This window comes from Hipposideros armiger, unplaced genomic scaffold (genome assembly GCF_001890085.2).
Source record: "Hipposideros armiger isolate ML-2016 unplaced genomic scaffold, ASM189008v1 scaffold_303, whole genome shotgun sequence".
Taxonomy (NCBI): domain Eukaryota; kingdom Metazoa; phylum Chordata; class Mammalia; order Chiroptera; family Hipposideridae; genus Hipposideros; species Hipposideros armiger.
In genome coordinates, this window is record NW_017731653.1 from 706,456 (window position 1) to 718,743 (window position 12,288).

General features: G+C 55.9%; 1 protein-coding gene across 2 annotated transcripts; it reads right to left on the bottom strand.

The window, feature by feature from the left end:
• Positions 1 to 10,285, bottom strand: SP7 (Sp7 transcription factor). 2 transcript variants are annotated; one of them, XM_019659653.1, is made up of 5 exons: positions 10,164 to 10,285; positions 9,649 to 9,676; positions 1,182 to 4,781; positions 173 to 326; positions 1 to 15 (listed from the first exon to the last, which is right to left on the bottom strand). In XM_019659653.1, exons 2-3 carry the CDS (start codon positions 9,667 to 9,669, stop codon positions 3,507 to 3,509), a joined length of 1,296 nt encoding a protein of 431 aa, XP_019515198.1. In that variant the 5' UTR covers positions 9,670 to 9,676; positions 10,164 to 10,285; the 3' UTR covers positions 1 to 15; positions 173 to 326; positions 1,182 to 3,506. The 2 variants fall into 2 exon arrangements, with proteins under 2 accessions (XP_019515198.1, XP_019515199.1); XM_019659654.1 differs by lacking the exons at positions 1 to 15; positions 173 to 326; positions 10,164 to 10,285 and having other exon boundaries at positions 1,019 to 4,781; positions 9,649 to 9,707.
• Positions 10,286 to 12,288: the final 2,003 nt, after the last annotated feature.

A 12,288-nucleotide genomic window follows, 5' to 3' on the forward strand; every position in this document is an offset into this window, starting at 1 on the left:
GGAAGTCACAGGAGGCTTAAAGAGCATAATGTAAAAACCAATTTGGGGAAACTGGCTGGGAAAGCTCTCCTTTAGAATGGGAAGCAGGACAGGTTTGAAGGAAAAAGGGAGTCTGTGACTGATAGATTAGTGAAGAGCGCTGAGAACCCACCGACAAAGCTTTTGTTTGTACCTCAAGTCATGACACCATCCAACTCCAGACACCTCCAAGAAATCACTAAGGCTGGGTTTGCCACTTCCACCTCCATTTGATGAAGCCTGATTATCACCAACAGGTTGTGCTATAATTATTGTGCGGGTGCCTGCCTCTTACTCTGTAATGTGAACTGCAGAGGAGGAACAGTGCTATGTGTATTCACAGTCTACCACCGCCTCCCCCGTACTGCTTATTTAACGTTCGCTGAATGGTTTTCACAATTTGCAGAGTATGGGGAGGCTGAAGTCCAGGCCTAGCGAACTCTACTAACTTCACCAGGGGGCGCGACGGCTCCGGCGACACAGCGATCGTGACCTATCCGCCTACGGGCTCGGTGCTCTTAGCGGGCGGTCTTCACCGGCTCCTCATGACCTGGGCGGGAAACCGAGGCAGCGCCCGGGCCGCTGCCCGAGACTTCTAACATGGGCCACCTACTTTGGGAGGTGGGAGCCATCGCCGGAACTTGGGTGCCTGGAGCTCAGCCCGCCGCCCCTTACCGGGCTCCCTGGCCCGGGACGGTAACTAGGCGGCAGAGGACGGTAACCAGGCGCACATGGCCCGCCCGGCCTTGTTTGTCCTGGCGGCGCGCCGCCGCTATTTGAGGCGGTTTTTATCTCCCAGAAACCAGCAAAACCCCAAGCGGAGTCTAGAGAAGATGAAAGGATCCGAGGGGCCGGGGAGGGGAGGACCGCGGGGCTGCGGCGGGAGGGAGCTGGCACCGGACAGGCGGAGACCGGGAGGCTAGAGGGCCAGACCCTGGGGGGTCCGAGGAGCCCGTCGAGGGGGCGGGAGGCGGGGGTCCACTCGGGGCCGCCTCTTCTCGCAGGCCAGCTCCCAGGAGTCCCCCGCCCTCAGCCTCCCCAACCCCGTTTCCCAAGTCCGCCTCCTGCCACTGCCCTTAACCCACTGGAGATGTCCTCGGAATGCGGATTTCTTCAAAGCTCCTTTGAAGCCGCGCCCAACCGGAGGGCAGGAGATTTCGCACCTGGCCGGGGGCGGGAGGGCGGCAGAGTGGGGAGGGGGCTAACGCCCCGAGTCCGCTCGGCTCGCCGCCACGGACTCGCCGCCCCCTTTCCCCAGTTCTGGCGCCGCAGAGCCGTTCCCGAGCCCGCGAGGGGGACCGTGGGCCGAGATGCCGCCGGCAGTTGGGTCCAGGCCGGGGGGCGCGGCTGGTGCGCCCCCTCAGCCCAGCGGGGGAGCCTTAGGGGGAGGGGGCCGCACAAAGCCCTATTGTGGCTAGGGGATGGCCGCCACAGAGTGGCTTTTGTTCCTCCGCTAACTCCGTGGCGGGCACGACTGATTGCAGGCCCGGGCAGGGGGCGGGTTACGTGCCAGGCTGGGGCTGCCCGCCGGGAGCCGCCCCTCGCCCGGGCTAGGGCCGCGGAGTAGTTCGCGCTGCGCCTGCGGGGCCAACGCTCCTCCCTGGTCAGCCAGGGTCCGTTGGTGCGGAATCCGAGAAAGCCAGGGAAGAAACCTCTCTGTCTTCCCAACTCTGCAGAGAGCTCTACGCAGTCAAAAACCGAACTCCTCTGGAGGGCCTGGCCGAGGAAGTATTCTACCGCGCACATAATGTGCAAACGGGCACTATAGAATGCCCATGGGGAGTCCCCAGTTTGCCAAGGGAAAATCCTGTGGCTCACCCTTCTCCCTTCCTCTTCCCATTTTCTCACCAGGACAAACTTTAAAATCGAACTTTTATTTATTAAATTAAAAAAAAAAAAGACTCCATGAGGACATGATTCCTTCCCTTCCATAATATTACCCTCTCCCCAAGCCCCAGCGGCTTTAACCCTTTTACTCGGGGCCTTGAGGGAGCAGGAGACAGAAAAGGAGGATCCAAAGTCACAGGAAAGGCATTCAAAGGCACGAAGCGGCTTTAAAAGTCACTGGAGGTGGAGTTGGGAGTATCGGAAGTCTCAGGTTGGGGGCCTGTGTGTGCACCCAAGTCAGCTTGGGGACCTCTGTGCTCTATAAATTCTTTCTCATGGCTTATAGGCACCAGCCTTGCACAGTGCCTTGCACAGAGTAGGCACTCAATAAATACTTGATTTATTTGAATCTGATCCCAGAGAAAGCCTTCCCCACCTATTTTTCAGGAGAGGCACCTCCAAACCATTGTCCTCCTTCTGTTAGGTGGGCTTCCCCAAAACGCCTAATATGGCAAGCTCTCCATAACCATGGCAACAAGGGATTAGCCTGATAGGGTCATGGTGTCAGGAAGGGGCAGTGGAAGAACCTGTTCTGTGGTCGAGGGGGCTGGGGTACATTCCAGTCCTCCCCTCCACAGGACTTGAGGTTTCACAGCTTCTGGCTGGGGGTGGGAATATTAGGGACCCCCTAACTGAGAGAGACCCCATCAACTCTTTTACAGAGATCTAGCTAATCAACCCTGTTAGCAGAGATTCCATTACAAGAGATACCCCGTTAACTGAGACCCTGATGATAGAAATTCTGTTAACAAGATCTCCAGTAAAACTTTTTCTGGATACAGAAATGCACTTGTCTAAAATTTCCATAGCAGAAATGGACCTCATTCCCTCCCCAACTCACTCTACCTGACCTGTCATCATAACTTAGATAAATAGAATTATTATTATTACTATTCATTTCTCTTGGAACATAGGGGTTAAATATACAAGCCTGGGGGCAGCCTCCCTGACCCTGGGGGTCACCCCATCTTTGGGATCAGATCCCCACTGGTCTGCCCCCCTTTTGGCACCCTGCTCCCTGCCAGGTCACTAACCCCAATCCCCCTAAATACGATCCCTAATGAAGAGGCCACCAGGGGGCAATAAATTATCATCATCATCATCATCATCATCATCATCATTGTGTTTGTAAAAAGTATGCTCTGAGTCATGGAAAGCAGTGGAATAAAAAGTTGGTAAGACTGAAGCCTGGAAGCTAAGGGATAGTGGTAAATAAGCTTTGGAAGCAGTAAAGATGCATGTCAAAGACTTAGTGAGATGGAGAAATAAAACGTTGGGAGCCCAAATGGAAAAAAAGTGGATTGGGGTGGTAAAAGCAGAGGAGAGAGAAGCTGTGAGCAGGGCCAAGGAAGAGTTTAGGAAACCAGAGTGCAGAAATCAAGTACAACGTGAGGGCCTAAGATGAGAGTTTGCGGAATGGGCTAATGGCAAGGGGAAATGGTGAGCTTGAGGAGGCATGCAGGAAGACACCCAGGCCCAGAATGGCCAGGGGAGAGAGATGAATGAGCTCCCCAAAGGGCAACATGCATGGGGCAAAGGGAGTGAGGGGCAAGCAGTGGTCCACGGAGCCAGGAGAGGCTGGCAAGCACCCTCAACCCAGCTCAGATCTCCAGCAGGTTGCTCTGCTCCGGGCTGCCTTCAGGAGCTTTCTCTGGGGGTGCTGGAGAGGCTGAAGGTCGGGGCGTCTGACTGGCCTCCTCTTCCCCAGTGCTGCGACCCTCCCCCAGCTCTTTGGGGCCACTGGGTGGAGGGCCTGGGCCTGGCTCGCCATGGGTGCGTTGGTGTTTGCTCAGGTGGTCGCTCCTGGTAAAGCGCTTGGAGCAGAGCAGGCAGGTGAACTTTTTCTCTCGGGTGTGAGTGCGCACGTGGCGTTCCAACTCGTCCGAACGGGTGAACCTCTTGCCGCAGAAGAGCCAGTTGCAGACGAAGGGCCTCTCTCCCGTGTGCCAGCGCAAGTGGGCCTTCAGGTGTGAGGCCTTGCCATACACCTTGCCGCAGCCAGGGATATGGCAGCTGTGGATGGGCTTCTTCCGCAGCCCAGCTGCTGCTGCCCCCAGGCGCTCTAGCTCCTGGCAGTTGGGGCAGTCACAGGAGGAGCGCCCTGCTCCACTGCCCCCATATCCACCACTGCCCCCTGTGCCTGCTCCCCGAGGGGGTTTGGCTCCACCACTCCCCTCCAGCTGCCCACTATTGCCCACTGCTTTGGGTTTATAGACATCTTGGGGTAAGACATGCTGGGGCCCTGGTTGCAGGAGGTGGGGAGCTGGGTAGGGGGCTGGATTAAGGGGGGCAAAGTCAGATGGGTAGGTGGGTAGCTGGGCGTTCAATGGAGGCTGAGCAGGACCTGTGGGCAGTGTCCCTTGCAGCCCATCACCCTGGCCCTGCCCACCACCTAGCCAGTTGCCCCCAGGGTGCATGTCCCACCAAGGTGTAGGAGCATTGCCTGGGCCTGGTGAGATGCCTGCATGGATGCCTGCCTTGTACCAGGAGCCGTAGGGGTGTGCCATGTCCAGAGAAGTGTAGACACTGGGCAGGCAGTCAGAAGAGCTGTGCCCCTTGGGCACTAGTAGCCCAGGGTCCTGGGTGCCCGTGGGCCCAGGGAATGAGTGAGAAAAGGGAGGGTAGTCATTGGCATAGCCCGAGGTGGGTGCTGGAGGACTGCCTGCAGGTGAGAGGAGCCCATTGGTGCTTGAAAAGGGGGCTGGGTAAGCATCCCCCATGGTTTTGGGGGCTGAAAGATCACTGCCCACAGAGTATGGCTTCTTTGTGCCTGCTTTGCCCAGTGTCGTTGAGTCCCGCAGAGGGCTGGAGCCACCAAATTTGCTGCACGCTGCTGTCAGCATGGCCAGGGGACTGGAGCCATAGTGAGCTTCCTCCTGGGGAGAGAGGGAACATTGCTTAGGGGAGAGGAGGAGAATGCAGAGGGAAGGGCAAACTCTTGGGCTCCGACCTAGAGACACGGAGAAGAGAACAGAGGGGTCAGGGAAGAATTGAAGAGAATGGGGAATTAGAGGTAAGAGGGGGGCCAGTGAGGACTGGGTCCCAGGGCAAAGCTCAGATGGCATTGTGAAAGGAAAGCAGAGGCCGAAGACTGCAGCCTAATACCCCAACCCAGGAGGCAGGAAGTAGCTCACTGTGGAGTAGCTGGGGTGTGCAAGGGCCTCCAAGGAACAGGAGACACCTCTTAAATAGCTGTGAGAAGAGCTGGGGATAGAATCAGCACCTGGATGAGGTAAGAATTAGGAATGCTGACTCCCTGGAGTGGGTTCAGAGCAGAGGCCCTGGTGAGGGATTTGGAGAGGCAAGAAGAGGCTCAAAGGGCAGCATGGGAAGGGGAAATATTAGGGGACTGTAGTTGCCCTCATTCCAGATTTTCCCAGCGTTACCCCATATTCCACTTCCTGTCTCCACTTCATCTCCTGGCTAAGGCAGTGGCCTGGTCTCCCTGAGGCCTCGTCCTCATGTCCCTGGTAAAGAATCTCTTGGCAGGGACTCTGGGGCTGAGGAGCAAGAGGAAGCGACGGTGGAGACACTGGGACATTGAGAGGGAACAGGGCTGTAGCCAAGCCAGGGCTGTGGCTGAGGCAAGAATGTCTTTCAAGCGGGCAGTAGGCACCTCCTGCTTTGTGGAGCCAGCTGGTACCCCTTTTGGAGGGCTGGAAGAACCTGAAGTCCTCACGCCCCTCCAGGGCAGGGAGTTTGGGTAACTAAGACACTGAAGACTGCACCCCTCCGTGCCTCAGTATCCCCTAACACGTAGCCCACATAGCTGGTCTCTCTTCACCATTCCAACACAGCAAGTGAAGGAAGATATGTGGATGCGGAGCATGGGGGTCTTCTAGAAACACAGAATGCCCTTAGTGCCCAGCCTGCTGCTACTACTAGGCCAGAACCCCTGAGATCACCATCACTCAGGAGCTCCTGGTGCCCCTCCCTGAGTCAGCCTAGGTACATCCTAGGAGGAGATGCCCTCCAGAATCCCTTGCAGGCATAGACATGTGTCCATTACTAATAATCTTACCAAAAAAGGTGTCCTCAAAAGCTAACCCTGGACAGTTCCCTGACTGGGGTCCTCAAAAGCCTATATACCTGGTGCCTCCCTGGTAACGCTGAAAAGAACCCAAAAATTCAGGGTTCCCAGACTTGTCTGCTAGCTCCTAGCACATGGGTGTGACAATAATCCTCAAAGTAGGTCTGCAGGGAGGAGGGTGTGCAGTCACCACTCCTGCACGGCTCCCCAGGAGCAAACCTGCTGTGCTCCCCCACCCCCTACCCCCACCCCCACGCCCTGGCCCAATTACCTCTCTCTGAGGTTCTCGTAACCCCATGGACATGGACACCCAAATCTGAGCCACCAAAAGCTTTCTCAAATCTGGCCATGGTAAAAGCCCTGGTCCTTCCCATCCAGGGTCCCCTTGAAGCCTTTTATCCCCCAAACAGAGGGTGGGTTGAGCAGCACAGCTGCTGGGGCAGGAGCCCAATCCCAGCAGAAAGGAGAGGTAGAAACATGGAGTATAAAGGGGAGAGGCAGAGACACGGGAGCAAAGCATCCAGCACAAAGTCAAGAGCTGACGAAAAAGCCCCCAAGGGTGAGGGAAGGGGAACAGAGGGGAAAACTGGCATTAGGGGGGAGAAATGGGTAGGGACCTAAAAGAGCAGAAAGATAAAAACACAAAAGGGAGCGAATGAGAGGAAAGCAGTATAAACAAAGAGAGGTGATGGAAAGAGACCCGGCTAGGAAGGCAAAGGAAAACAGAGAGGAAAGGAAAGGAAGAAGAGAAAAGGGTGGGGGGAGGAGAAGGAGGAGGAGGAGGAAGAAGAAGACAGATTTCCTACCTAAGAAAACCACCATAGGACTGGGCCCCAGAAAACCCCCAGACCAGGCCACTCCTCCAGCCTTCTCCCCCTGACCGCCCCCTCCCCCTCTGCCCAGCCCTGCCCGGCTCCGTTGGTTTCCCTGCGGTCGGTTTATTTTTAAAAACGCCGACGCCGTCCCCCCCGCCCGGCCCTCACACTGTGGCCACAGGGGCCTCAGCCAAGCCTAGGGACCCCACCCAGCTGTGGGGAGGGAAGGAGGGGTGAAAGAAGGCAAGCAGCCCTAGGCCAACAGGAGACCCCAGCCCTGGGGAGCGGAGGCCCTCAGGGCCCCTGAGAGCAGAAAAAGGGAGCAAAGCACCAGGCCCACTCAGGCTGTTCTAGAGGCCAAGAGAGCTGGGCCCCTGGCTAAGTTTCATCACAGCCTCAGTTTCCTTCTCTTGCTGCTTGTGCTCCCCTGAGAACTAGGAAGGGGGTCCTGATGAAGTGTTCTAAATATGAGCTCCCATACCTAATTAAATGCATTACCTTTCTGGGGACCCAGGAGTCCCACCTTCCAGCTGTTTTTCCTCCTACCTCCACCCACCATCCGCTAAAAACAACAAAAAGGCAGGCTTGAAGTGTCAAAGGGGAAGCCTCTGGAGAAGGAACAACAGGAGGAGCTGTCCCAGCTCTCTCACCCAGATGTGCCGCCAGGAAAGGGAGCCCCTCTTTCCAGGTTGCTCACAGTGCCCAGCTGACCTCCCACTGGAATGCTCACTGTACACCTGAGGGCTAACTCACCATCAGGTCTGAGTACCCAAGATCCCAGTTCCCAGTTCTCCACTTCTTCAGCCTCCTCCCAAGTTGTTTACTTCTCCGAATTTCTAATTCTCCATCACCACCTAGCCCCCATCCCCATTTCTCCCTCCTCCCTAGTCCCCTGCATTTCACTCAGCCCAGGTGAGCCTCCCATCAAGCAGCAGCTGCTGCCCTCTCTTGAACTCCAAGTTCCTCCCACTGCCAACGAGCCCACCCATATCAGGCAGAGGGCGTCCTGGTGGTGGTGGCTGGGAGAGGGAAGGTTAAGGGCCCAGGTGCCCCCAAATTGGTGAAAGAGACAGAGGAACTGGAATGCCTTTTGTGTTGGGGCATCTCTAGCTCACAGGGAATGAGGGACATGAAGGCCTAGTTTCCACGACACACTCCTCTTGCCAAGTGCTATCCCAGTCCTGTGTCTTTCCAGCAGGCCTTTGGGCCAGCCCTCCCCCTAGGCACCAGTGCCACGCTGGCAACTTTGGCATGATGCCCACGCCCACTGACACTGCCCCTGCCTTGGGTGGACCCAGGATTTCCATGCACCTTAGTCCTCTAGCTTCCTCAAGACCAAACACAGTGTTTCAATGATGGCTCAATATAGAGTCTAGTGGGGAGATGGCAGGGTGAGCATTCTGCCATCATTGTAGCAGGGGAAGAGCCCAACACCTGGGGACCCCTGACTGGGTACAGAGCAGTGACAAGGGATGTGGTGTCCATCCCATTGGCTTGCATGTCATTTGCTCAAACTCAGTCACAAATTCAATATCTCCCAGCCTGGCACACATACACCAATCCTCACTTGGACTAACAGACACTCAGATGTCCCAGCTTGTACACACACATATACCTGCGCTCTCACAAAGCCAGCCATGCATGCAGTCGCTGGCTTACATTCTAACACTTACGCTCAGGCCAATGAACACAGGCATTAAGATCCCGCTCCGTCTCACACACACCTCTCCTACAGGCTGAGTGTGTCAGCTTCCTGTTTGGCCCATCACCCCTGGGACTGAGCTAAGGCACTGGGAACAGAGACGGGGGGCTTCTGAGGGGCCCAAGAATATGGAAGGTTCAAGGCTACTGAAGGGGGTTGACTTTAAGGGAGGGCTTTCTGGCCCCAAATTCCTATGGGGGGACCTAGAAAGCGTGACAGAGATGGTGACACAGATACAGAGTCAGAGACCCAGAAGCAGGGAGAACTCAGAATGTGCAAACAGGCTCTGAGTGGCTGTGAGTCCCTCTTCCAACTATGTGCCATGAGTCCCCCAGAAACCCTGGTAGTCAGTGATTTCTCAAGACCCCAAATGCTGACCCCATGGTACTCTGGTTCCCTCCATCCCCAGTGCCAGAGGCAAGGGATGCTGGGGTCCGAGCCTGGAGGGGAAGTGGCCTAGTCCGCCCTGGAGCCTCCCACTCCCAAAATAGAGCTGAGTTTGTCTTTGGCTGAAAGCTAAATATTTGTGAGCCGGGCAGGCGGCCTCAGACCCTGGCCCTCCTCCTTGGTTCCCTCTCAGGCCTGGGCCCAGTTCCTCTGGTCAACCCCCCCCCCACATACGCACAGGACTGCCCTTCTCCCTTCTCGCATAGCCCACCTTCTCTCCTACACACACCAGCCTACAGGCCCAGCCCCCTCACCACCTACAAAACAGACTAGATATGGCTCAGGCTAAGAGTTCCAAGAGACAGGACTCCCAAGGAACTGTACCCAATTGCCACTTTGTGCCCACTCAGATAGTCCTGTCACCTTCTCTCTCTTTTGTGTGCGACCAGCTTACTTATCTCCCACCCTCCTTTCTCCACTGCCCCCTGCACTTGCTCCTTTCTCTACCCCTTTTCCATTCCTCAGAGTTGGTGTGCTTGGCTGACCTTAGGGGTCCTGCCTTCGTCTCACCTAATCCCCTCTCCTATTCCTTAGACTGCTCTGTGACCCCTGGTCCTGTTATCTGCTCTTCCTTTCTCCTGCCCTGTGCTCCGCTCCTTCTCTGACCCTGCTCCTCTCTCTTCATCTGGGGGGGTCCCCTGAAAGTGACAAGCACCACAGCAACTGTCTGTGTGAGTTGGAAGATGCGGGGCAGGCAGGGATTAGGACCATTAAGATTGTGGCTAGTGTCCTGGGGGGGGGGCAGTTACCTCAAGCAGGGAGGACGCCATCCTGAGGCTGGGGACCGGGTCCCAAGGAGCCAGGCAGATGGAGAGAGCCGAGCCGTAGAGAGAGGGAGAGGGAGAGGGAGGGAAAATGGGAGAATGGGAGAGAAGAGATCTAAAGTTAGAAGGGACTGGGGGGTGGGGGGTGGGGGGGCTGCTCTCTGTCTGTAGGGATCCACCCTCTAATTACAGCTTTCCCAGCGGAGAAGGCTCCGGATCCAATGAGCAGGGCGAGAGAGGGAGGCAGAGGGTCCAAATTTCCTGCTCTATTTGCTGAGCTCCCCGAAGAAGGGATCTGGGCGGGAGAAGAGAAACAGGGCTCCCAGGGAAGGGGTGAAAGGAGAAGGAGGGTAAGGACATGGGCAAGTTGTCAGGACATCCTGGGGGGAGCTGAGGGGAAGATTTGAAGGGTAGGTGGGCCCAGGTGTCCCACACCCCGCCCCCAGCAATCCCATGGGCATCTGTGAGAACCCCTCCCAGAGCTCCCCAGTGTCAGATACCTGGGGGATCTGGGGCTGAGTGTCCTGGGTCTCTCCTCTCTGGAGGTCTGGCAGTGGGAGCGCAGGAAGGAGGTGGCCTGAGGGTCCTGGGAGGGCTCGGCTCCTCTCCTAGGCCAGCTCCACGCCTGTTCCCACTCGGGCTCCGATCCTACAATCCTACTGACTCCAGAGTCCTGGCTTCTGCTCGGCTGCTGCTGCTTCTGCTGCTGCAGCTCCTGCTGCTGCTGAGGCTGCCGCCGCTGCTGCCGCTGAGGGAAGGAACAGGAGGGAAAAGGAACAAACCCCAAACCACTAATTAGAGATCCAGGGGGGGGATGGGGGATTGGGGACGACACTCACACAGAGAGACTGGAACACACTGACATACACACTCATGGACAAACACAGATGATACATGCACATGAACACACACACAGTGCTATGGACACAGCCACTGTCATGAATGAATGCAGACAAACTCACACACAAATGAGTTCAGTGACATGGCTGGAGGCACACACACCACATATACACCGAGTTGACCACAGAGATGCTTGCTTCTCCAGTCACCCACCTCACGATCAAGAGAGCAGTGTGTATGTGCGTGTGTGTGCACGTATACATGTGTGTCATGAAATATAAGGGGAAGAGGGTTTTCTGGGGTGAAGGCTTCTGCTGCCCCAGCTTTTAGGGTCATTGAGGTAGGTTCCAGAGCAAGGCCTGAAGGAAGGAACGGAGAATGAGGGAGGGCTTGGCACAGGTTGGGGGTTCCCCAGTCTTCCTCCCAAGGCCTCAGTTTCACTCCTAGGAAGTGGCACCTGGGCCTACTTCACTCTGTAGCGCACAACCTGGATTTTCTGACTCTAAGAAAATTTAAGGCAAGTCATTGGGTCAATTCATCCATGTCCAAGCCTAACCCCTTCAGATTAAGCCCCGCAAAAAGATATGCTCTAACCTTCCTTATTCCTTGCCAGTTACCCTCCCCAGACCCCTCTTGGCCACACATCAAATCTCCACCCTTTGATAGATAGTTCTCATGAGCGATGGTGTTTTCCTGGGAAGGGGCTCCTGGTTCCCTTTCTCATTGCCAAGCATCAATTCCCTCTGCAGCAGGAAGAACTGAAGTTAGAGCTTAAGCAGGACTTCCCAACTTGGACTTCTCATCAAAATGGTGAAGAAGAGAAGGAAGGTCAACTAGGTTGGGAGAGGGAAACCAAAAAGCCTGTTAACTGAAACCTGGGTCCTAAGGTAAATTTGTGGGAGAGAAAGGACTGGGCAGCTAAGTGGTAGAACCAGCATCTCTCCCTCAGAGGGGCCCAGCTAGCTGGGGTTGTTTTACAAGTTATTCCTCAACACACCCTTCTCCCCCCTTCCAGCCCTGCCCACTAAAGGAATGGAGCCCTTTCCTTCCCTTCCGACTCCCCCAACTCCCAGCACAGCCCCCTCACTTTCTCTTCCTGAGTGCCTACTTCCTTGCTCTTTTTGCTCTCCCAGTTCTCCAAGGAAAAGGTGGGGAGGGGTAAGGAGCTGATGGCAGTCCAGGAAGGGTTAATGCAACTTAACCAGAGCAGGCAGGCTCCAAATCCAGGGTGGGACCCAGGATTTCTGGGTTCCAGCCCCAAGGTTTGGTTTCCCCCATGGAACCCCGTGGGTCCAATTTGGGGGGAGGGGGTTAGGGAACCAGGATGACTGGCCGACAAAGGAAAAGAAGCAAAAGAAGAAACACAGAAAGGCCAGAAAGACCTAGAGACACACAGAGCAAATGAAACAATCCGAGAGAATAAAAGGCGCTATGGGATATAGCAGAGCTAGAGAAAAAAGGAAAACAGAAGACCAGGTACATGGCTTTAAAAAACCAGAGAGCAGAAAAATCTAAAAAGGAAAAGAAACCGGTCCAGAGGAACAAAGATGAGGAGACAATGGCTTCGAGAAAGGACAGCACAGGGAAAATAGCTGGAGGCCTGGTCAGGTCGGGAGGAGGCAGAGGGTTAAAGCGGCCAGGCAGGTGGGGGGGCGGGGATGGAGTATAAATAGCGCATAATTGTGTCCGATGATTACACGGGCCACCCCACCCGTCTGCCCAAGAGGAAGTGCCCGTGGTGGGGTGTCCCGTGACCTCGCAGTCTCCCCCTGGTGGGGGGGCGTC